At 42.7% G+C, this 24988-nt stretch overlaps 1 protein-coding gene across 5 annotated transcripts; it reads left to right on the forward strand.

Moving 5' to 3' along the window:
• The first annotated feature begins 1186 nt into the window (after positions 1-1186).
• On the forward strand, positions 1187-12234 carry CCNA1 (cyclin A1). Of its 5 annotated transcripts, none has more exons than XM_007960146.3 (9): positions 1187-1293; positions 2537-2725; positions 6997-7243; positions 7435-7559; positions 8013-8236; positions 9337-9541; positions 10488-10601; positions 11541-11674; positions 11980-12234. In XM_007960146.3, exons 2-9 carry the CDS (start codon positions 2561-2563, stop codon positions 12029-12031), a joined length of 1266 nt encoding a protein of 421 aa, XP_007958337.3. In that variant the 5' UTR covers positions 1187-1293; positions 2537-2560; the 3' UTR covers positions 12032-12234. The 5 variants fall into 5 exon arrangements, with proteins under 5 accessions (XP_007958337.3, XP_007958334.3, XP_007958335.3 ...); XM_007960143.3 differs by lacking the exon at positions 1187-1293 and adding an exon at positions 1472-1683; XM_007960144.3 differs by lacking the exon at positions 1187-1293 and adding an exon at positions 1587-1683 and having other exon boundaries at positions 2540-2725.
• Positions 12235-24988: the final 12754 nt, after the last annotated feature.

The raw sequence follows: 24988 nt of genomic DNA on the forward strand, positions 1-24988 counted from the left end.
ACGAACAAACACTGCGCCAGCGCCTCTGTTTTGGAGAAAAGAAAAAGGGCGTGAGGTTTCGGTCATTTTTGTCCGAGGAAATCAGATGAAAAGGGGTGTACAAAGGACCAAGTCTCGTGAGCGCAGCCAATCTTGTCCGCTCCCCAGCGACTCGGGCTCTTGGCAGGACTCTTGCCGCAGAGTCCCTGACGGAGTTAAACCACTGAGGCCTTCAGCGTCCCAGGAAGTAACAACACTGTCGGCAGGTGGGGGAGGGCTCCCGGGAAGATATCCAACAGAGGGGCCAGGCAAGAGGACAGAAATGCTCCTTTCATTCACCTTGCGAAGCAGAGCATTTGGTCCCCGTCGGCGTCTGACTCTGTTGTGGCAATCTAGATGTTACCAGAGTTCCCGTGTTTCCTTCGTATTCAAAGGCACAGGAAATCTGGGGTGCAAGAGGACTGCTGTCTCTCAAGGAATAGAAGTCTGTGACAAACGTATAGAAATGCGTTTCATGTTGAACAAGATCCGTTTCTGCGTTCCTCCCTCATCCAGCCTTGATTCTCCAGATGCTTCCCAACTTCTTATTAATATTTGACTCAGCTGCACGGCTTTCAACCCGCGCTTTTGTTAGAATACTTCTATTTTCCCCTTAAAGCAATGCCCACACTCAGTTAGCTTGGTAAAAATGTTAATAACGCACACTTTTAAAAAGGCGATAACCGTTGCTTGCATAAAGTGGCCATTTGAATACACTTTGGGTCTGATTTAGAGATTTAGGGGTGGATGTTTAAACAAAAAAGCAAAAGTAGTAACAGACTACAGCATTGGTAATGTGTGTGTGCATATATACATATTTAAAAAAAATAATAAAGTTCGATTCTTTCACCTGGCTTGTCAGTCACCTATGCAGGCGTCTGAGCCCCAGGGTTTCCAGGAGCCCCCCGTATAAGGACCCCAGGGACTCCTCTCCCCAGGCGGCCAGGCCACCCGCCCAGCCCCCAGCCCGGAGCGCTGCCACCGACCCCCTCAGCGTCCCAAGCCCCAGCTCTGTCGCCCGCGTTCCTTCCTCTTCCTGGGCCACAATCTTGGCTTTCCCGGGCCGGCTTCACGCAGTTGCGCAGGAGCCCGCGGGGGAAGACTTCTCGTGGGGACCTCGAGCACCACGTGCGACCCTAAATCCGCACATCTCCTCTGCCGCCTCGCAGGCCACATGCACCGGGAGCCAGGCAGGGCAGGTGCCGCCCGCAAGGACCCCCAGCGATGGAGATGCCACCCCGCCGCGACCCGGCCGCCGCCCGGCAGGAAGCGTAGGTGTGTGAGCCGACCCAGAGCGAGCCGCGCCCTCGGGCCAGCGTGGGCAGGGCGCCGCAGCCTGCGCAGCCCCGAGGGCCCCGCGTCGCTCTCCCGAGCCAGGGTTCTCAGGAGCGGGCCGCGCAGGAGACGTTACAGGGGGTTGTTAGCGGCTGTTGGGAGAACGGGTCACAGAAACAGTCCCTTCCAAAGCCGGGGCCATCGTGGGGTGGGCGAGTCCGCCCTCCCAGGCCGGGGGCGCGGACCAGAGGGTACGTGTGCAGACGGCGGCGGCGGGCCCCACCTGGCCCGGGCGGAGACGCACAGCTGGAGCTGGAGGGCAGTCGCCCGTTAGTCCCGCAGGGGCCTGAACGCCCAGGGGTCGCGGCGCGTCCACCCGGTGCGAGTCAGGTGAGCAGGTCGCCATGGCGATGCGGCCCGGGGGAGCGCACGCCAGCCGCGGTCGGCATGGAAACGCTCCCTCTGGGAGCCGTCCGGGAGCGCCGCTGATTGGCCGATTCAACAGACGCGGGTGGGCAGCTCAGCCTCAGCGCTGAGCCGGGTCGCCTCCCAGGCTGGAATCCCTCATCACTTGGTACCTCCCTCCCCGCCCTGCCTGGCCCCGCCCTTCCCCGCCCTACCCCGCCCGGCCCTGCTCCGCCCTGCGCCGCCCGGCCCTGCTCCGCCCTGCCTACCACCTCTTAACCCGATCCTCCAGTGCACTTGGCAGTTGTTCCAGATACATAGGAAGATATCGCCGGGAAGAGCTGGGCCCTATTTGGGGTCCAGGCAGGTTTTGAGGCCTCCTATCTGGTGGGAGGAGGCCGCAGTGCACCACCCTGCTTGTCACTTGGGATGGAGACCGTCTTTCCAGCAGTCATGTACCCTGGATCTTTTATTGGGGGCTGGGGAGATGAGTATCTCTGCTGGGAAAGACAGGGGCTCCCAGATTTCAGCTTCCAGGTAACGTGGGTTTAGTATCCCGACTTGGAGGCTTGTCAGAATGTTTCTCTCCTTCCAGCCCAACACGAGGTCTTGGGATTAAAAAAAAACCCTCAGAGATTCAAATGACTGTTTTGATTCAGAGCAACTTTGATCGCTTGTGTGGTCGCTCATGCTCTTTCAGCACTAACAATTGCTGGGAAGATCAGCAATTAGTGTTAGTCCCTTTGCTTGGTGCTCTCCCTCCTAGAGGTTCTCTTGTGTCCTTGGAGCCCCGGGTGGACGGGGTTGAGTAACCAGCCTGTCTCTCTTTCCCTGGTAGCAGCAGCCCGTGCAGTCTGAGGCAATGCACTGCAGCAACCCCAAGAATGGAGTTGTGCTGGCTACAGTGGCCCGAGGTCCCGATGCTTGTCAGATACTCACCAGAGCCCCGCTGGGCCAGGATCCCCCGCAGAGGACAGTGCTAGGGCTGCTAACTGAAAATGGACAGTACAGGAGGACCTGTGGCCAGGTAATGACTCAGACGCACTGGGAATGATGCTTGTGGAGAACGGCTCTCCTCTTTGGTGCCAGGTGCTTTTCTCTTGCCTTTGTACCTACAGCTCCCCCTGAGTATTACAACCCTGGAATCTGGACTACAGGGAAATTGATCTTCCTTTCCTTTCCTTTGTCTTCCTTTTTTTTTTTTTTTTTTTTTTGAGACGGAGTTTCACTCTTGTCGCCAGGCTGGAGTGCAGTGGCGCTATCTCGGCTCCCTGCAACCTCTGCCACCCGGGTACAAGCAATTCTCCTGCCTCAGCCTTCTGAGTAGCTGGGATTACAGGCGCCCACCACCACGCCCGGCTAATTTTTGTATTTTTAGTAGAGATGGGATTTCACCATGTTGGCCAAGCTGGTCACCAACTCCTGACTTCAGGTGATCTGCCCACCTCGGCCTCCCAAAGTTTTGGGATTACAGGCGTGAGCCACGGTGGCAGGCCAGTTGATTTCTTAAGATCACCTTGAGGGGTTCGGTGTTCAGCTAGAAATAGTGATTAGTTTTCTTTGTTATTTTTTCCACTATCAAGGAAATAGGTCTAGGAACTGTTTGGATTATGTGTATTAAAGTAATTTAAGGGCTGGGCTAAAAGGAAATGTGAATGCTTCCAAATAAACTGTGGAAGTGGGGTTCCTCCAGGTCAGAGCAGTGTTCACATTGATGCAGGCTGTGCTTAAAGCAAACCTGGATAATCTTGGCTGTGTTCATTGGGGATAGTGTTAAAATCAGGATTAGATTAGGCTAGACTCGATTACTCCAAAAAGTGTGCTTTGAAAGCAGATATCTTCCCAGTACTGACTAAGCAGCTATGCTAACAGGTAATGGTCCCTCAGGTATTAGTTGTGTGAACTTAACTGATCATAGATACCTTGACAGACGAAAACTATACCTTTCCTATTCCGTAGGTGAGAAAATCTGAAAGGTTTAAGCCTCTGCCAAAAGAAAGTTATGGTAGAAACTAGATTAGAAGCCCCTCATCTACTGACTCTTCACGTGATCTGTTCAAAACTTTGGAGAAAATTGAGTGGAAGTGGTTTTAACAAATTTTAATTTGCTTAGCGATGTTTGCTTTTTAAAACTTAAAGCCCGAGACTTGGTTCTTATGAATTGTCAGTTGTGCTTATGTTGAGTGGTCGCATTTTAAATTCCCAGTTGCTAACCTCTTATGTTACCTGGTGCCACTTCTGCATTTCACTGTACCTATCCTCTATAACCTGCTTAGAAATCTGTTTTGTACCTTCGTTTCTCTGTTTAATCCTCAGTAATGTCCTCCTTCATGCTCACTCTCAGCTGATGACTTTGTATCTTATTTTCCTAAAAATATGGAAGCATCCAGAAGAGAATCTGCACATGTTCCTGTGTGCCATATAATCTTCCATCCACAACCTGTTATGTGTCTGCTATGTCCCTGCTCTCATGCGAGGTCGCCCCCCCACCCCATGTGTACAATATACTCGTGTCTTCTTGTTTCTTCAAGGATGTCACTCTAGCCACTTTTCTTTCTCTCGTTGGTTTTTTCTTTTCTACTGGGCCCAACCTGTAAGCGTACAAATATATTGCCATTTTTCCATCTTAAAAACCTTTCAACTAAACGCCCCCGCTGAGTGTTACAACCCTGGAATCTGGACCACAGGGAAGAAGTTGATTTCGTAAGTTCGTTCACCTTGACTCGTCCCTTTTTCAGCTAGAAATGGTGATGAATTTTTTGTTAGTTTTCCAATATCAAGGAAATTGGTCTAGGAACTGTTTGCATCATGTCGATTAAAGTAATTTAAGTGCTTAAAGTAATTTAAGTAATGGGACACAAGCTGTCCCATTTAAAGCCACCTATCTTGAGAGTTTGTCATATCTTGACATATACAATGTTGCCTTTCCCACTAACATGTAAGCTCCATCCAGGTGTTGATTTAGGTTGTCATGTTCACTGTTGTGTGTCCATTACTTTGAACAGTGCCTGGACCTGACCCGGATGGCACACAGTGTCTGTTGGATGAATGCTGTCTCTAGTTCTTTTTTTGCTCTATTTTGACTCAATTAATAGTCTTTTCCTTCCTTGACTGATCAGCATTTATTTGACATGGTTGATCATTCTTTTTTCCTTGAAATAATTTCTTCTCATTCAGTTTGTAGAACATCACTCTCCAAGTTTTCTACCTAGCTCATTGGCCGCTCTTTGATATTCTAATTGTTACTTATATATCCAGTCTCTACAAGTTAGAACGCCCTGTGGCCTAGTCTTTGATCTAAATCTTGCACTCACTCCCTTTAGCCTCTTAGTCTCCTAGCATTAAACACTCTCTATTCGGTGGACTGATATTTCTATCGCTGGCCTGGGCCTCTGAGCTTTATTGCAGGCTCACATATTCAGGAGTCTACTTGGCATCTCCACTTAGATCATATAGTAAGCAACTTCATGCTTGTGTAAAACGAAACACCCATCCTTTTCCCTACTCCCAGACTGCTCTTCCCAAGTCTTCCTTATCTCAGTAAATGGAATATCCATCCTTCCTGTTATTTAGCCTCCAAACTTTTGTCTTCCTCGATTCCTATTTTTCTGTCACCCCACATCTAATCTAATGAGAAAATATTATTAGCTCTACTTTTTAAATGTCTAGAACCATTTTACTCTTCACGGTTTACAATTACTTCCGTGGTTCAAATCCCTACTGTGTCTCACTTAGAATTTTCAAGTTTTGTAATTGATTGACTTACTTACTCTCCACACCTATGCACAACCGGAATAATCCTTTTAAGACATAAAAAGATTATACCACTCCTTTGTCCCAAATTCCAGTGGCTCCTGTCCCTGAATAAAAGCCAATTCTTAGATCAGCTTTGGCAAGCCAACAAAAACAAAATAATAGTAATGAAAACTAATCCTTAATTGGCCTATGGTAAGTCCTTCATGATTGGCCTCTTTTCTTTCTATCTTCATGCCCTATATGACTGTCTCACTCTGCTCTGTTTGCTCCTACTGTATCTTTTCTAGTTTGTTTCCTTCCTCTCCCACAGACTAGAATATAAACTCCGTCAGGTAGTTCTTTTTAAACATTTTGTTCACTGCTAAATTCCGGGCATGAGAAAAACTTCTAACACATAGTAGATACTCAGTAAATATTTGTTTATTAAGTGTATGTCCCAGCCTATGGACACAGTATCTATGTAGCAAGAGTCAAACTTGGCAGTAACTTGGAGTCCTGGTTATAGCAAGAGTCAAACTTAGCAGTAACTTGGTTATCTGGTTACGGTAACTTATGACTGTGACTCTTTGTTGTCTTTGTTATTTCCCCCCCATTACTACCATAAGTGTTCACTTTCCTACTAGACATAAATCATATATTTAACTTGGTAAATAAAAAGGAAAGTTATGGAACCACCTACTAACTTAGAAGTCGCCTTCAACAGTACCCATCAAGATACATTATAAACAAAACGGTAAAGTGGTAGACAGAGCTGGCATTTGCATAAATATAGCTCAGGTTCATAGAGCTTGCCCACCTGCCGTGATTCAGCTGACATTCACGCCGTCTCGCGTGGCTCACCTTAATATGCAACAGTGTTTGATGCATTATGCTTGTTCACTGTGGTGGCACCACAGTTGTTCCCATTGTTCATGTTATAAGAATAGAGAAAAAGGAGAAGTGACTGAGAAAATTCCCCAAGAGTAAATGCATTATGTCATACGTAAAGGTTCTGTGGCTTGTAAGAGAAGTTAGCAGCATTTGGAAGTTTGGAAACTTCCAAAATCATCATGTTTCTTAATAACTGGGTATGAAATGGAAGCATTATAGGGCCCTTCTGGCTAAAAAGTTATTTATTTAAGGAGGAGGGGAATTGTAGGAACTCAGTCACTGCATCAAGAGTTATGCAGACTACTTATAAAATCTCATGATACTATAAATATAAAAGCCAATTTACAGTTTTGCCTTTATATGTGGTACCTATTTCATTTTGTAAGAGAGCTATAGGTTTTCTTTTTTCTACAATCTTGAGTTTCCTTTGATAACTATGTGAGGTAGATTAAAATTTTAGGTAGCTCTTTCTCCAAATATCAAATGTAGACGAAGATAAGGGGGCAAAAATTACACTGTTGAAGATTTATTCTTGGAATTAAGTTGCCGACATAGATTTTTCAGTTTAGAATTTATCTTACCTTCCCAGGCTGTTGGTTTGAGTTACAGAGGTTCACATGGCCTCTGTGGTCTTTGACGTGGCCTCTAACAAAAGATTTAAATGTTTTTTAGGGGATCACAAGAATCAGGTGTTATTCTGGATCAGAAAATGCCTTCCCTCCAGCTGGAAAGAAAGCACTCCCTGACTGTGGGGTCCAAGAGCCCCCCAAGCAAGGGTTCGACATCTACATGGATGAACTAGAGCAGGGGGACGGAGACAGCTGTTCGGGCAGAGAGGGGATGGCGTTTGAGGATGTGTATGAAGTAGACACCAGCACACTCAAGTCAGACCTGCACTTCCTGCTGGATTTCAACACAGGTAACTGACTTGCCGATGGCTGATGGCTGATGGTACCCTGTATTTAAAACTGCCTGCAGCATTCAATAGCTAGTACCTAGCAGGAGAAAAACAGCAAGTGATAACTATATTCACAGCTGCCTGTGGAGGGTTAGTGGATTGGACAAATGTTTAAATTAAATGAGTTATCTGACAATGTTGAACTCTTGCAGTTTCTCCTATGCTGGTAGATTCATCTCTGCTCTCCCAGTCTGAAGAGATATCCAGTCTTGGCACAGATGTGACAAATGTGACTGAATATGCTAAAGAAATTTATCAGTACCTTAGGGAAGCTGAAGTAAGTTTTCCCACCTTCTACTTCAATCTTCGGGACCCAAACTCTTATTATTAAGATAAATTATAAACTCTTGGTTCATAACCACTAGTGAATGGCACTCTTATGCCAGCTAAACATAAGAATATCTATGAAAAATAATAATTGTGATGGCAAGTAGCAATTGCTTGGACTATTTCTACATGATTCAAAGGGTTTATATGTTAAATATTTTACTCTTAGGAATAATTCATATTGCCATTCTCCCCTGCCCCCCGCAACCCCATGTTATTTGCTAAACAATTACTTTACAGAACCAGAAATTTACACTTTCTTCCTTGTTATGATAAAGATTTATTTGGCTTTGATCAGGATCTTTCCAACCTTTGCTTGTGAGATTTTTAAATAGTAACTGTATTGTGGAATGATCTTTCTGAAATTGCACCTACTTAAATATCAAAACCTTTTCCCAACCAGATAAGGCACAGACCCAAAGCACACTACATGAAGAAGCAGCCAGACATCACAGAAGGCATGCGTACGATTCTGGTGGACTGGCTGGTGGAGGTTGGGGAAGAATATAAGCTTCGAGCAGAGACCCTGTATCTGGCTGTCAACTTCCTGGACAGGTTCCTTTCATGTATGTCTGTTCTGAGAGGGAAATTGCAGCTCGTGGGAACAGCAGCTATTCTTGTGGCTTCGTAAGTATTCTTTCAGCTTTCATAATATGAAACTATCACTTGTCAAAACACTGAATTTTTGTCCTCCATTTCTTATTGAAGAAATGCAATGCTTGATAATTAAAACTATTCATGTGTCCTTTGATAAAAGATCATCCTCTTCACAGGATTGACTGAGAAACGGAATCTTACCACAGGTTTACTCTTCAATCACCTGGTTGTGATTTATAGCAACAAGTTCAATGTCATGACTAAGGCAGCCATCAGCTGAAATTCAGGATCTAATTTAACTATTTTGCAGTGTAGCCTTTTGGCTATTTCCTATATATTAAGTCCTATTTAAAGACAGTGTGGTTACAAAAAGCTATCTTCATGATCTAGCAAATGGCCCATAACAACAGGTTTATTTGGTTACAGTGAATAAACTACTTCAACGGGTTCCTGTTACTATCAGTCATTCATGACAGCACCTAATTGTGTGGGCTGGGTTGTGGCTGAGCTACTTTTAAGTGACCTGTCGCTGAGTGGTAGTTTCTTTTCTCTTCTTTTGGTCTCAAACATTCCATTGCTAATGCATAAAAACTTGCCAAAATTCCCCTAAAGAAAGGGGAAACAAAGGCAGAAGGAAAGAATTGATCATAGTGAAATTATATCATTATGTCTCTTGGCTATAAGCATCATTTGCTAATTCAGTGGAGAAAGTCGAACAGCATCTTTTTAAAAACTAGAGGCCTATGGAGTTTGTTTCTATCATTGTGTTAATCCTAAGACTTTTTTCTATGAAATGATTTGAGGTCTGTAGAATGTGTAGGAATTTACCTGTAGTGTCTGTCATTCAGAATCTTTCAGCGTATCACAGGCCCAAAGCTAAAATTCTCAGTTGGAAATTATTTGTTACGACTCCTAGCAGTAAATATAACATATCCTTGTAATAATCATGCTCTTGGTCCAGAAACAAGCTCCTAATATTTTCATAGCCTAGAGTCATTTAGTGGTATTTAAGTGGATATGTGGCTGCAAAGTAAGTCTGCAAGGGCCATGTGAAGAGGCATGGCTTATGGTAGCACAGGAGGAGAGCTATAGGTTCCAAGTTTTACTTCTAAAATCTCTTCCTTTCCCAGGAAATATGAAGAGATATATCCTCCTGAAGTAGATGAGTTTGTCTATATCACCGATGATACATACACAAAACGACAACTGTTAAAAATGGAACACTTGCTTCTGAAAGTTCTAGCTTTTGATCTGACAGTGCCAACCACCAACCAGTTTCTCCTTCAGTACTTGAGGCGACAAGGAGTGTGCGTCAGGACTGAGAACCTGGCTAAGGTGTGTATGCCGTGTGATTTCCAGGAACTTCCAATGCCAAGGATTGTAAAAATCAACTTTTCCCAGTTATCCTTCAGTTCTTTCCTTTTCGGTTTTCTTCCCACAGGCCCAGAAAAACTGTTCCAGTGCTGAAAGAGAGCTAATTTAAAAAACCCAGCTTTTGGTTATAAGGCATTACTATTGACTATGTTTGGCAGGCACGGGTTGTCTAATCACCCAACTATTCAAAAATTTAAGCTTGGAAACTGTTCCCTTATTGGATACAGATCACATAAAAGCAAAACCTCCTAGGTTTATACAATGGGAACAAAGTAAATCTAGTTTAATATAGTTCTAGTCTCATCCTAATATATTATGAAGTAATGAGCATTATTTGGTTGTTTGGAGTTACAGAACTTTAGTTGAAGGCATTGAAGTATTGGTTTGGTCAACTGGGTTTCCAGCGACCATAATCTAGGATATCTGGTATTTATGTGCTGTGCATTGAGTAGCAAAGATGTCCACATGTTTTACTATGTTTCTTCTAACATGAGATGTTCCCACTGGTGCTGTCCTAGTCTCTGAACTGCATGCATTTGCCTGATAGATTAATAGCTTTAATGTTTTTGTCTTTTGGCTAAAATCTCTGTTCCAATTCCAGCTGCCAGAGCAGTGCTACTTTATCTCAGCATAAACATAAATGACTAGCATTAGAAAAGTAACCTATCACCTATCCTTTGGGAATAGGCCAAATACTTTTGTAATGACATTTTACCAAAACATAAATGTTACTATTGTTATAGACAGGCATACCAATTACTAACCCAGTAAACCATCTTGAACATCTATTTCTGTAGATGCCGACTGAACAAAGATAAGACACCATTTTTTTCCTTGCCATTTCCAGGCTTACTTGTGACCTTAGTCACATTTCTAATTCCAATGTGTTTTCTTCTTTTGTGCTTAGTATGTAGCAGAGCTGAGTCTACTTGAAGCAGACCCATTCTTGAAGTATCTTCCTTCATTGATAGCTGCAGCAGCTTTTTGCCTGGCAAACTATACTGTGAACAAGCACTTTTGGGTAAGATCTAACTTCTTTCTAGATGAAATTCAAGGTCTGTCTAGAATGGGCTTGCCTCTTATGAGGGCAAGTTAGTTCATTAAGGATCTAGTCATCTTGACAGCAGACCACATGCTGCTGAGTCTTCCAGGTCAGTCTTCATGGCTTTGACTCAATGGCTTCACTCTATGAGGAGTGAGATTGCAGGAAGTCAAGGAGGTAGTATCACATGCTCCTTCAACAGAAGCAGGCCTGGAAACCTCAGTGCCCACTGTTGTTCAGGGAGGGTCCTTGAGGTACATTGACCGCTTCAAGCAAAAGTTGTTGACTTTTACCCTCTATATTAAAAAACAAACAAACCAACCAACCTGGGTCCAGTTAGGATGGCCAGAAGATTGCACTTCAGGCTTTCAAGACAACAGGGTAGTAAAGTGTTGCCTCTTGCCCAAGAAGGTGACAACATCAGAAATGGACCCCTAGGTTTGGTTCTGAAGGCTCACTGTTGTACTAAAAGAAGTGGGGTGTCTACCTTTATTTTCATGAATGCTTATGTTTTTTTCTGCTGCATTTTCCTTTTTAAAAAATTTTCTTTTACCTTTTTAAAGCAGTTCTTATTTCAGCACTGCAGTGTTTTGACTAAAAATTGTTCATATTGTGTACAAATAGAATGGTCAGGCAAGCAGGGCTCTATAAGGACCAGTAAACATTTCACTCATGAGGGAACAAGGAAAGTGATCCAGCCCCAAGATAAGCATTATAAATTTATAATATGAGAAAATTTAGAGCCCTGGCTGTACTTTCTGATATTTTCCATCTAAAGTCTCCGAAGGCGGTTCTGGTTTCTTTTGAGATGAATGTGAATATTTACTAAGGGATTAATTCCCTTTATTTCAAATTGGTTATTTTCTGATTTCTAATATAAAGTTATATGAAGCAATTTTTTTCTTTTGTCTTGATTAGCCGGAAACCCTTGCTGCATTTACAGGGTATTCATTAAGTGAAATTGTGCCTTGCCTGAGTGAGCTTCATAAAGCGTACCTTGATATACCCCATCGACCTCAGCAGGCAATTAGGGAGAAGTACAAGGCTTCAAAGTAAGTCACTGACATTTTCATATCTTAGCTCTCTATGTAAAGCTTGATGGGTTATAGTAATGGTTACTAGATTAAAAATAGATTAAATTGTATATCTGGTGCCAGGTTGGAAAAGTAAGGTTACGTGTACAAATTTACAAATAAATTTGAAGAGATCTAGATTTATAATTTGTCAGCTTTTAATACTTGTAGTCAGCCAGCTTCCTTCCATTCTGTTAAAATTACTGGAAAGTTTTCTGTGGCCTGAGATTTTATTAAACTGAAGTCCTTGGCTTGTGCTGACCTTGCTTTTGGTCTTGTTTCAGGTACCTGCGTGTGTCCCTCATGGAGCCACCTTCAGTTCTTCTTCTACAATAAGGTTCTGAATGGAAGCACTTCCAGAACTTCACCTCCACATCAGAAGTGCCATTAATTGTCAGAGGCTTCTGCAGTTTGGATCAACTAATGTTGTTTACAATATAGATGACATTTTAAAAATGTAAATGAATTTAGGTTCCCTTAGACTTTAGTAAATTTTAATATAGTCCAACATTTTTTAAACAATAAACTGCTTGTCTTATGACCATGTGTTAGACTTATTTACTAATTGTCATGGCTGACATATTCGTCTGGAATGTTTGTTGAGAGTATTAAAAGTGTTATCTCTATTTCAAGCATCTTCAAAACTGGTTTTGTAAATGTGGCATGCTATTAGGATTAAGTGTTCCAAGGCATCCAGGGATATTCGTGCTTGATAAATGGCTACTCTGAGGCTTTTTTCCTTCCTGTCTCTTTATTTCCCAGGTAGCTCTCCATAGATTAGTAAAGGAAGGAAGGGACAGCCTAGACAGATGGGTGAAGGGATTTGAATAAGCACTGCCTGCTGTAGCTTCACTCCACCATCCTAGTCAGTAAGACAGGGGTTGAGGCCCAGATGTAGTCACATACTTCTTAGGGGTCACTGACATTTAATTCTAATCCAAAGATGCCATGCTTATTTGTACAGGGCTGCTATTATGTCTATGATCAGGTTTGATTTAGGTACCCATTAAGCATATATTTCTGTCTTAGAAGATGCTTTGGGAGGTAGAAAAAGCAAATTTCACCTTCAGAAGGAACATCAGAATAATGAACCCAACCCATCAGCTGTGTCTCTTGGGAGACCTCTGCCCTAAGCTTTGGTAGGACTTGAATTATTCCTGATCTTTCGTGACCTATGGTTCACTAGTCTATGTATGGTTTCTCTCTCCTTTCCTCTCCTCTCCTCTCCTCTCCTCTCCTCTCCTCTCCTCTCCTCTCCTCTCCTCTCCTCACTTTTCAGATGGAGTTTCAGTCTTGTCACCCTGGCTGGAGTGCAGCAGCACGATCTTGGCTCCCTATAACCTCCACCTCCCAGGTTCAAGCGATTCTCCTGCCTCAGCTTCCTGAGTAGCTGAGATTACAGGTGTCCGCCACCACACTCGGCTACTTTTTTGTATTTTTAGTAGAGACAGTTTGACCGTGTTGTTCAGGCTGGTCTTGAACTCCTGACCTCAACTGTTCCACCTGTCTCAGCCTCCCAAAGTGCTGGGATTACAAGTGTGAGCTACCATGCCTGGCACACCTGGCTAATTTTTTGTATTTTTTTGTATTTTTTTTTTTTTTTTGTAGAGGTGGGTTTTTTTTTTTTTTTTTTTTTTTTGCCATATTGTCCAAGCAGGTCTTGAACTTCTGGGCTTGAACCCTTGGGCTCAAGTGATCCATCCACCCACCTTGACCACTCAAAGTGCTGGAATTACAGGCGTGAGCCAATGCGTCTGCCCAGCACTTAGGTAGGCTACAAGATGGGTAAAATGGAAAACAAAACAATTGTTTTGAATTTCTTTTAAAGATTGGAAGGAAAAATGAGTAGATTTGGCCTCGAATGTGGGTGGTGCTTATTGGAGATTAAATGTGAATTTTGCATTGTGCTCTTGTTATCACCAAAATGAGTAGCCCTGGACCAGTAGTTATTGAGCCCTCTGGGCTATGTGTGCCTCTGCAGAGAGGCCTCTGGAGAGGGGATTCCATGGGGCGGTCCCAAAGACTTGATTTGCTTTTTCTGCCTCCAAAACCTCTCAAGAGGATAAGAAATCCATATCTTCTAGATTCCTTTACATAGAAGAAATTACACTCAGGCAGGTTTTGGTGAAATGGTTATAGATGAAATTCACTGCAGCTTTTTTTTCTTTCAAGCTCTAATGAAATTATAAACATAAAAATACAGCCATATTTTATGAAGACTTTAAAAAATTTTAAAGTAACCAGAAGTTCTTAAAAGATTTTAGCATTCCCTCTACCCTGCTTTTTTTTTCCCAGCAGATAAATGTTCTCAAGGTGTCTCCATTTCTGGTTCCAGTGAAGAAATTATTTCCCTAAATGTTTTGACATTTATTGCACATGGTTCACAAAGGGGATACAGGACCTGTATTAATACTGAATTCTGTTTTCATGTTATATGATTAAAAACTTGTTATTCCATATTCTAATATATGATTCTGTGTTTCTGTTCACTGCATGAACATGTTGAACTTTCCAACTATCCTTTTGTACTTCAAAAGGATGACAGACAATGGCTTCCTCCCAAGTGTGGAGTGGGAGAGGGCAGTTCTGTTTTTTTGTTGTTGTTTATTGTCTTGTTTCTGAGGCAGAGTCTCCCTCTGTGGCTCAGGCCGGAGTGCAGTGGGAGAATCATGGCTCACTATCACTACAGTCTCGACCACCCAGGCTCAAGCGATTCTCCCACCACAGCCTCCCAAGTAGCTGGGACTAACGTGTGTGCCACCATGTCCAGCTTGAGGGCAATTCTGGGTAAGGTTTTGGCGGTAGAAGTGTTATGTGTGTCCCTTTCAAGCCTTAAGGCTTTGGACCTGGCTAGGGAAGCTTCCTCTCATCCTTTGCCCACTTGTGTTGGTTGATCACTTTCCTATGATACGTGTTTGTTTTGAAATGGACCCAGACACAATAACATTTTCTTTCACTGGTAATATTCTTACTTTACAATGTTTTGTGTCAGCTAGAGGGGACCTTGTAGAAATAGGTTCTCCACTGTGAATTATTTTACAAAGGAGCTTTTGTTTCTAAAACCAAATACAAAATGTAGACTTTCAATTACAAAAAACATCTTATAGGACTGAACACGTAACTTTTATGTTCTTTGCTGGTGGTGGTTTGCCCATACCCCATTCCGACCCACAACACACACACCCACTGATTGCAAAGGCCTGACCCTTATCTTAGACTTCCCTTTCTTAGTGCTTTTTTATATCTCTGAAATACTTTATCTAAAAATAGAAGTAAAACCATCCCCTGTGTATCTCCCGCCCAGTTTCAGAGGGAATAGCAACCTGTGTGTCCCTTCTTTTATACCATTCATTTTCTTCCCTGAATTTGGTGTTGATCAAATCCGTGCATAATTTTTATACACTCTTGTGCCATATAATGATGTTTTGGTCAACAACGGTTCGCATATATGATGATGGTCCCGTAAGATTATAATACTGTATTTTCACTGAACCTTACCTATATTTAGATATGTTTAGATACATGAATACTTACCATTGTGTTAGAGCTGCCTACTGTATTCAGTACAGTAACATGCTGTAGAGGCGTGTAGCCTAGGAACAAGAGGCCATAGCATACAACCTAGGTGTGGAGCAGGCTATCCCACTGAGGTTTGTGTGAGCACACTCGACAGAGTTCACACAATGATGAAATTGCCTAACAATGCATTTCACAGAACACATCCCCATCGTGAAGCAATGCGTGACTATACATCATAAGAATGTGTCCATAAACAATAATGTTTGCTTTTAAAATGTAATGATTATTGACTCTTTCTCACATCCTTCAGTGATAGAGATCTTAGGCGGCATTGTTTTTTGAGATTATATGAATAAGTAGAATCCTAGTTATTTATACTATTATATTGTCTTACATGCATAAGTAGAATCCTAGTTGTTTATACTATTGTCTTATATGAATAAGTAGAATCCTAGTTATTTATGTTAGTGTATTGTCTTATATGACTACACCATGATTATCTCTTCTGTTGATTTTCCCACATCTTTCTCCCTACCCCACTCCTTGTCAGCCAGAAATGGAAATTGGTTCAGACAGGGCTGCGGGTGTGAGAGTGCCACACCTGTCTGCCTCTGGAGGCTTTTTAACCTGTGACTTCAGACAGATCCAGGCCTTTCTGAGGAACTCATGCATGACCATGAATGTAGGGGCCCTTGTTGAAGTGGCCATGAGAAAGAACTATAGGAACAGCATTTGCCAACCCTTTATTAGCAGCAAAAGCCCAAGAAATTAGATGGATATATTCAAACCGTTCAGTTGTTTCTGTTTTCCCAGTGTGTTTTTGCCACCAGAGTTAAAATATCTAGACATGTTACCACTAAAACTTGGAAATGGACATGTATACTCTTTGCTGAGGGTGCCCTTGCCGGTGCCACAGCCAGGCTTTATGTTCCATGTGTCTGCACTGTGGGGATGGGGTCTGAGGCCGGGGAGGCGCTCCTCAGAGCTTATGCCTGTGGTCCTACTGGCATGCTGGCTCCAGGGCAAGTTCCACCTGCAAGACCCAGGTCTCCTAGGATGGTTTTTGTTACCCCAGGGAGGATGTCCCATTCATCACAAGATGAATAGAAACTGACTTTAGGCAGCAAATTGTTTAATATGTCTTTCATCAGTGATTCCTGGACTTGATGGTGAGTTTTGAAAACCTAAATGGTCAGTGCTCAGTGAGCCAGAGTAATGAGGGAGGAGGCCTAAGGGGAGAAGCATAAGGACAAAGGACCTGGGAAGGAGACCATGGGTAACTGAGTCAAAGCAGGGTCTGTGGATGGTATGTTCTTGAAGAAGATGAAGCTTTCTGAGCAGGTAAGTTGACTGACTGAGCTGATGGGCCCGTTCACTTGCCCAGAGTAGGTGTCTGCCCAGGCCGATGGGTACTCGCTTCTCCTTAGTTGTCTCCTCCCTTTCACTGTGGCTGGATATCCTCCTGAGCATCTCTGTGTGTTTGCTCATGTCAATCAAGACACTATTATTTGCATCAACCTGTTGCTACCTGCAAACTTTGACTAGCTAACTGGTGAAGGCGAGAGCTATTCCCACTTTGCAACAAACACACACAGGAGTTGGATAGTTACGTAGTTTCAGCCACTCACGCACTCACGGCAAGTGCATAAATGTTCTCAACTGATTTATAGTTATGTTAACTTTTTATCCTAAATATCCTTCCCTCTTTCCCCATGTTTACTCTTGACATTGATCGCTCTTTCCCTGCACTATCAAGTGTTACCTGTAGGACAGGGACTTACATCCATTACAGACATCCCATCTTTATGATCAGGGTATGGGCTATCACATTCAAAAACAAAACCACCTTTTTCTCCCTCTAGTTTGTAAGCAAAGAGAGAAAGAGAATACTAAAAGCTACAATCCCAGAAGGAATCTACTGTTGGGCTGTTGGACTGCAGGGGGCTGGGAGACATGATATCTATATCTATATATCTATATCTAGATAGATAGCGATATAGATATAGATACAGATACAGATATAGATATAGATATATAGATATATATGCCCCTGCCCATGGAACAAATGGAATTCCTTTTAATTGCATGGACAGTTGCAAAGTTGCACAGTACCCAAGGCTGGGAGAGCAGCCAATCCTGGTCCTTTATCAAGCGCGAACTCAGCTAATGGAGACGGTGCATCAAGACATTTACATTGAAGCTCAGAATGGAAGCTTGGGCTCTGCACCTACCAGCTGCTGGGCTGTGCCTATGTGTCACCTTGCTTCTGCAAGCAGCTCTGGCTGGAGTTCGACTCAAGCATGACAGGAAAGTACTATCAGGATGCTTTCTGTGCTCTGCTGCTCTAGCCTCAAATTGAACTAGAGATCAGACATTGGATAGATGTTGGGATCAGATGCTGCGGGGAGGGAATGGGGTCAACTTGGGTTCAGCTGATTAAGCTCAAGCCTACTGGAAAGGTTTTTCTCCCCTTGCTTTAGTCTGCTATGGAAACAATTAACATCCTGATGTAAATAAACTTGTGGAGATGAATATTTCTCATTGTCACAGTACTGACTTTAAACTTGTGTCATCTAAAATGTTCTTTCTGCAATTTGGGTGCTTCTCAGCATCTCATTCTTTTAGGAGAATTGAAACTGAGAACTAAAGTACTGGCTTTCCCCTTTCACCCACGAATTTATCCTTAACAAAGACCCTTAGGCAGGACACCTGGGTCCTAATTCCAGCTGGGCTATTACTTGTGGGATGCTGTTTTCACTTAGGTAAGCTAATTACTTTAGCCATCCCCAAATCTCTGGGGCCCACCACCCTAAAGGCTTATCTCATGTCACTCGCCAGTGTGTGTTGGGGAAAGAGAGCTTTTGCTTCCACATGATCATCCTTCCCTAGGAGTCCCTGCTGTGTTCTTGTGTTTGGCAGGTGAGGAAAGAGAAAGAACGCGGGCCGGTGGGGGGTGGGGGGAAACACGCATTCTGACTGCAGGGGGATGGGAGTCATGATTTAGCCGCAGGCTTGGGAGGAAAGGTGATATGGTTTGGCTCTGTGTCCCGACCAAAATATCATCTCAAATTGTAATCCCTATAATCCCCATATGTCAAGGGAGGGACCTGGTGGGAGGTGACTGGGTCATGGGCCGTTTCCCCCATGCTCTTCTCTGGATGGTCGGTGAGTTCTCATGAGATCTGATGGTTTTATAAGGGGTTTCATAAGCCCCTTCATGTGCTCTTTCTCTCCGCTGTCTTGTGAAGAAGGTGCTTGCTTCCCCTTTGCCTTCCACCATGATTGTAAGTTTTCTGAGGCCTCCCAGCCATATGGAACTGTGAGTTGATTAAACCTCCTTTCTTTGTAAATTATCCCGCCTCAGGTAAAAAAAAAAAAAAATGGACCAATACAAAAGCGAAATTTAGTGTTGCTAAACAGCCTATGTTTGCCACAGTGGGATTCTCACTTAGTGTCCCAAACTTCTGTTTCTTCATGAATGAGAAATTTGATTGGGTCAGTATTTTTCAGTTTTGAGCTACTGATCCATTTTTACTACTTCTGCCATATCTAGATGTCACCTTTAAAATGACTTACTTTAACTTAACATCTTCTTAGCAGTAATATTCGTGAAACAATTGATGTGATATGCTAGTTACCTGTTTTCTAACACATATTAGAATATTTAACTAGTGAATGTGTGTCAATGGACTGTATGCTCTATCAGATACATATGTCAGCCCATGGGAATTCAGTGATCTGAGATTCTGTTCGATTGTGTGGAATTCTTTTTTTCTTTTGAGACAAGGTCTTGCTTTGTCACCCAGGCTGGAGTATAGTGGTGTGATCAAAGTCAACCTCTCAGGCTCAAGCAATCTTCCCATATCGGTCTCCCTAGTAGCTAGGACTGCAGGTATGTGCCACCATGCCTGGTTAATTTTTTGATATTTTGTTGAGATGGGATCTCACCATGTGGTCCAGGCTGGTCTTGAACTCTTCAGCTCAAGCGATCCTCCCACCTCAGCCTCCCAAAGTGCTAGGATTACACAGTGAGCCACAGTGACTGGGGAAAAATTTTAATGCTTAAAAAAGAAAACGTCAGCAAGAATTCGCTTTGTTATATGTCTTAAACCTGATAGTACTTGGGCAAGAAGTTTGACTGCTGGTCACAAACTGCATACTGTCTTGAGAATAGCACTATTTTAGGATGATTAAGGACAACAGAAAGGGGTCATAGGGATTTAGGCCTTTAAATAATAGTACAGCATCTCATTTCTGCCTTATTTCTCCAACCTCTCCTTTCCCCTCAAGCACTAAAAGCGAGAGCTGGGGAAGTGGGAAGACTGACATACTGTCTTTTGGGGATGGACAATTTGATATGACAGTTCTGACATTTAGGGCAAGAGCTGGGCTGGAGAAGGTGCTTAAAGGTGAGATGAGACTTCAAACTAGAATTTCTCTTAGAAATAAAGTATAACAGGAGTTATGTCTCCAGGGCCTGAATCCATCTCTGTCTGCACCTTCTTCTGTCCCTGCCCGTCATTTCTCATCTGCATCAATCCCTGTAGCAACCGTCTCACCGCCCTTCAGTTTCCTCTTCCCGTTTCCAGAGTTTCTGAGTTGAAATTGATGATATCTCTTTCCTGCATCAAATTCTTCAATGTCTTATCACCATTGGGATAAAACATGGGGTGCACAGGCCCTTCCCACACCAGACCCTGCCCACCCAAGTAACACCCACTTTAGTTAACCTGTGGTTCCTTGGGTGGGCCACAGTCTCCATCCCCGGGGTCTCTCCCACATACTTCTCTCTTTTTGAAAAACAATTGCCACTTCCCTACACCACTTGGCTACCTCTGAGGCGATTCTTCAGAGCTAACCTTTGGCTTTGGCTCCCCTGGCAGCTTCAGGAAAGTGTCCCTCAGAATGGCCAGCTGACACTTGCCTGCCTCCCCTCCTAAAGCACAGGGAGATGCATTTCATCCCTGGACTCCCAGCATCTGGCTTTAAGCTAGAGAGTCAATCACATTTGGTTGAATGAATGGAAGGATTACGCTTTTTCTAGACAATCACTAGCTCTTGATCCAATCAATTATAAAATACTATATCTGGGAAGTATAAAGCTTTTCAAAATACATTTGAATAAAATGAAGTTAAAAGAAAAAAATCACAATTGAAGGTTAAGAGTATATGATATCAGTGTACCGTTAAAAAGTTCATTCTCTTCATAATTATTACATTTATTGTTGTATAAGAAGTTGGGAGATGAAGCAAAACTTTGGTTAAAGTCTTGACACAAAACGAGTTTCTTAGATGAAGACTGGAGATCCAATGGCTTTTGGAGGACAGGTCCAGGGTTTTACTGTCTTTTTTTGCCTTTATGTGTTTATCTGCTTTAGACAGAAAAAATTTTTGTCTTCAAAAGAGAACTCTTCCTGAGCTGCCATTTAATAAGCAACAGCAACAACTTTATTTTTCATGTAATCTGATGTATCATAAATCATACTTGCTTTTGAAGTGCATAAACAAAAGCTACCTCACTGTTTGTTTGTTTGTTTTTTTTTTTGGAGATGAGGTTTCCCTTTGTCACCCAGGCTGGAGTGCAGCAGCACGATCTTGGCTCACTGCAACTTCTGCCTGCCGGGTTCAAGTGATCCTCCCACCTCAGCCTCTGGAGTCGCTAGGCCCACAGGTGTGCACCACCATGCCCAGCTAATTCAGAAGCCCTTTTAATAAAATAATTTATTCTTCAATTCCTGAAAAACAAAACCCACTTCATGATGACATAAAGGCCCAAAGCTTTAGCTTTGTGGCAGAATGGTAGGGAGACACAATTTCATCAAAGCCCTGAGAAATAGAATAACTAATGCAAGGAAATTTGTGGTTATGGAGCAGTTAAGTTACAGAAGCCACCTCAAAATCCTAGGCTTAAGTGATCCTCCCACCTCAGTCTCCCAAGTAGCTGAGACTACAAGCATGCAACACCATGTATGGGTCCCTTTCCCTCCCTCCCTCCCTCCCTTCCTTCCTTCTTTCCTTCCTTCCTCCCTCCCTCCCTCCCTCCCTCCCTCCCTCCTTCCTTCCTTCCTTCCTTCCTTCCTTCCTTCCTTCCTTCCTTCCTTCCATTCATAGCGACAGGGACTCAAACAGGTTGGTCTCAAACTCCTGGGCTCAAGCAATCCTCCCACCTCAGCCTCCTGAAGTGCTAGGATTACAGGTATTAGCCACCAAACCTGACCCTCTATATTATTTATAATTTGATTTTTATAGGTATGTTTAAATTACCTGTTAGTAAATTTTCTATAATCCTTTCGAAGTGTTATCCAGCTCTTTATTTTAAATAGAAGAATTTAAAATAATTCTTGGTCAGACATGGTGGCTCTTTGGGAGGCTGAGGTGGGAAGATTTCTTGAGTCCAGGAGCAAGACCCCCATCTCTACAACAATATAAAAATTAGCTGGACGTGGGTGGCACATGCCTGCGGTCCCAGCTACTTGGTAGGGTGAGGCAGGCAGACTGCTTGAGCCCAGGAGGTCGAGGCTGTAGCCATGATCCCACCACTGCACTCCAGCCTGGGCAACAGAGTGAGACCCTGTCTCAAAAAAAAAAAAAAAGAAAAAAAAGAAAGAAAGAAAAGAAAAAGAATTCTTCAGCTGAAGTTAAGGAAGATTTCTAGCTCCTTAGACCTGTTGGCATTATAGTCATTGCCCTTGTGCCCCGATGAGGCATCAGGAAAGTTGCTGCCTTCTTCCTTGAGTCCCCTGGGGTTAAATTGTTGAATGCTGCTAATGCAAATCACCAGGTTAGTGATGGGCTCTGTATTAAATATTGACACAAGATAAATTACTGCAATATTTTTAAATGTCTCGTGCTATTAAGCACGTAGTGATTTTATTATATTTTCACTTTCAGGAAAAACTAAAGTTTGGGTTGCTAACATCTGACAGTGTAGAATTCTGAAACTTATAACTCCATAACATCAGCTTAAAACAATTGATTCCACAAGACACATACAAATATTCCTTGTAGGAGAATTATTTTGGCTCTATATTTTGAGAGTTATTTAAAGATTCTTAAAATTATCTGGAAAGCTTCAGACTGGCATTTTCAAGCAAATATTTGTAGTCAATCTTGTGGCAAAACACAAGCTCCTTAAGGGCAGAACTACTGTTTTCTTTATTTTGGCATCCTCTATAGCCTTGCTGCTCAGAGTGTGGTCCATGGATCAGCAACATCAGCATTGTCTGGAAGTCTTTTAGAAATGTGCAACCTTGGTCCCAACCTAGATTTACCTGTGTTTCAATAAGACAGAAGATTTGTGTGCACATTCAAGTTTGAGAAGCACTGGCCTATAGCACCCAACTCAGTGCTGGAAATGTAAGAGCTTAATAAAGTTTGGCTGGTGTTTGCAGACTAGAACCTTCAAGAATTGATCATCGGTTTCAACTTCTTTGTTCCAAGGGTTGCTTTGGACTCTAGACTTCACCGTTACACATCTGCTAGAAATAAACAGCGAGGCAAAATTTAAATAACGGGATTTTTTAAAAAGTCCCATTCTGTTTGATTATCTATCCTGTACTCAAACGAACACTGAACTTGGAGAGAAAGAGCCATCTCTGTCACTCTCCTGCTTCCTTTCAACCACATAGTGCCCTCTATGTGGCAGTATAACTCTGAGAAATGTGCAGAAAGTCAACATTTAGTCTTTAGTTATCATCTCTCTGCTCAGAGCTGTCTGTCCCACAATGACAGACTGATAAGACAGTCCCTGAGTTAGGCCTCTGCTTGCAGTTGGGAGGCCCTCAGAGGTTTTCTCTCCTTTCTCTATTCGGTTAAACTCAAGAGGCCAAACATCTCAGATCTGGCCGTATCACAGTACTGTAAACTCAACTGCCCCCTCTCCCTTAACTTAGGAAGCTTAACTAGAAAGGAACTCCAGAAACCATGAAAAAAACAAGTTCAAGATCATAACTCCTCAACACCTTGGCTTAGGTTGGAGGGATTGAATGGTGCGTGAACAGGCCTCAGATGGAATCTTCCAGATGGAATCCTTAAGTATTACCCTAATGACGTGGTGTTTCCTGTGACTAACATGAGCTTCAGGTATCACATTTACAGGGTTGGGAGTGGGAGCATCTTGGTGAGAATGGTTTTCAGCAAGGGGTGTGTGTCCTATGGGCGATGAAGCCAACAGTTAGTATATCCTCTATGCATTAAGCACATGACATGACCACACAGAGCTTTTGTAGCTCTGGGCTGGGGAGGATAGTTATAGCACGTGTTGATGAAGCAACAGTGCGAAGTCATTCAATGCTACAGTGGCTGGAAAAAGAATTAACGTCTTGTATTTTTCTTGGATATACATTTTTCAGTGCACTTTCAGCTACATTATTACATTTGATCCTTACAAGATTATGTGAGAATAGGACAGACATTGTTAGCCTCATTTTATATCTAAGAAAACTAACCCACTTCTTGGCAATTTTAGAGTTTGCAGTGGTAGTTCATGGCAGTGACTCAAATCCACTTATTTTACTCATTCCTTGACTCAGGTAACTTAATGCCTCTGTAATGCAGTTTCCGTAGCAGTAAATGGAGATGAAAATAATTGGGCCTTATTCATATGGTAGTTAATACACACAAAGATTTTAGCATTGTGCTTGCCTGTACACAGTAGGAGGTGATAACTGTTAGCTTCAGTGATTACTGCTGGAGATCACAAAGCTAATGAGTAGTAGACCTAGGACTTGAACCATGATCTCTGGTTTTAAGTCCAATGATCTTTTCATTATGCATCGATGTGAGTGATTCTGGACACATCTCAGGCACCATCTCCTTCAGGAAGCATTTTCTGATCCCACCCCATTCCTGGCCAAGTGCTGATGTGAATTTTGACAGGAAGCAGCCTCCTGTTCAGTCTTTGCAGCTGAGAGCACATTGTATCCCTCTACCTGTGCTTCTTTATTTTGTTTGACCCCCTTTTGTCTTTTCTCTCTTCTCCTGGAGGTGTATTTATTATCTATGCCTATAATTCTCCAATTCTCTTGCAGAGTCTGAATAAAATCACAGTTTAGCTCCAGCTGTGTAGCTTTCTACAGCCCCACATGAAGCTCCTGCTTGCTGCCGAGAACACACACAGACGTGATTTATAATCAGATTGCAGGGGAATGTGGCATGTTGTCAAGGTTTCATTTCTGACCAAACAGGAGGGAGGAACTAAAAATGGGGCTGCCAGAACAAGAAGAAAATGTCAGGTGCTTGAAGGAAAGTGTAAAACTCAGACTCTAATCAGTTGGATGACAATACAATACCCTTTTTGGGGGCTTTTGTCTAATTCAGTAAAACTGAAATATACTTGAGGAAAACAAACTCATTACAGATTATATAGATACGAATGCATATGTGTAAGCATAGAAAGATATAAATACATATATGGATATACATGTACATACGTCTTCGTTTTATTCCTGGAATTAGAAATTTGTATCCCATGTAGTCAAGCCTCACTATACAGGGCCATCTTCTCACTTAATAATCAGTGTTATTAATATAAAGAAACCATTCAAAATTTGTGTGATAATATAATAAAAGTCATACTCATATTCTATTACCAGGCATTGGCTACTGCTATTTATACAACACATTGAATGATGTGACTGTTGGCCACAAACAATTTGTAACTTTACTAAAATGGATCCCCATTCTAATAAGCAGCTTTAAGGAGGAATTTTATAAGCTTAGGGGAGTATTTTGGGGCAACAATTAATTTACTAAATATAAGCAATCTATTTTTTT

Source organism: Chlorocebus sabaeus, chromosome 3 (assembly GCF_047675955.1).
Source record: "Chlorocebus sabaeus isolate Y175 chromosome 3, mChlSab1.0.hap1, whole genome shotgun sequence".
In the NCBI taxonomy this organism is placed as follows: Eukaryota; Metazoa; Chordata; class Mammalia; order Primates; family Cercopithecidae; genus Chlorocebus; species Chlorocebus sabaeus.

What these genes read in the sequence shown, in the direction of transcription:
- CCNA1 (XM_007960141.3), top strand. Translation starts at nt 2,128, where the DNA reads ATGGAGACCGTCTTTCCAGCAGTCATGTACCCTGGATCTTTTATTGGG. An exon ending in TCCCAGATTTCAGCTTCCAG is followed by an intron (nt 2,236 to 2,536) that starts GTAACGTGGGTT and finishes TTTCCCTGGTAG; the next exon opens with CAGCAGCCCGTGCAGTCTGA. An exon ending in AGTACCTTAGGGAAGCTGAA is followed by an intron (nt 7,560 to 8,012) that starts GTAAGTTTTCCC and finishes TTTCCCAACCAG; the next exon opens with ATAAGGCACAGACCCAAAGC.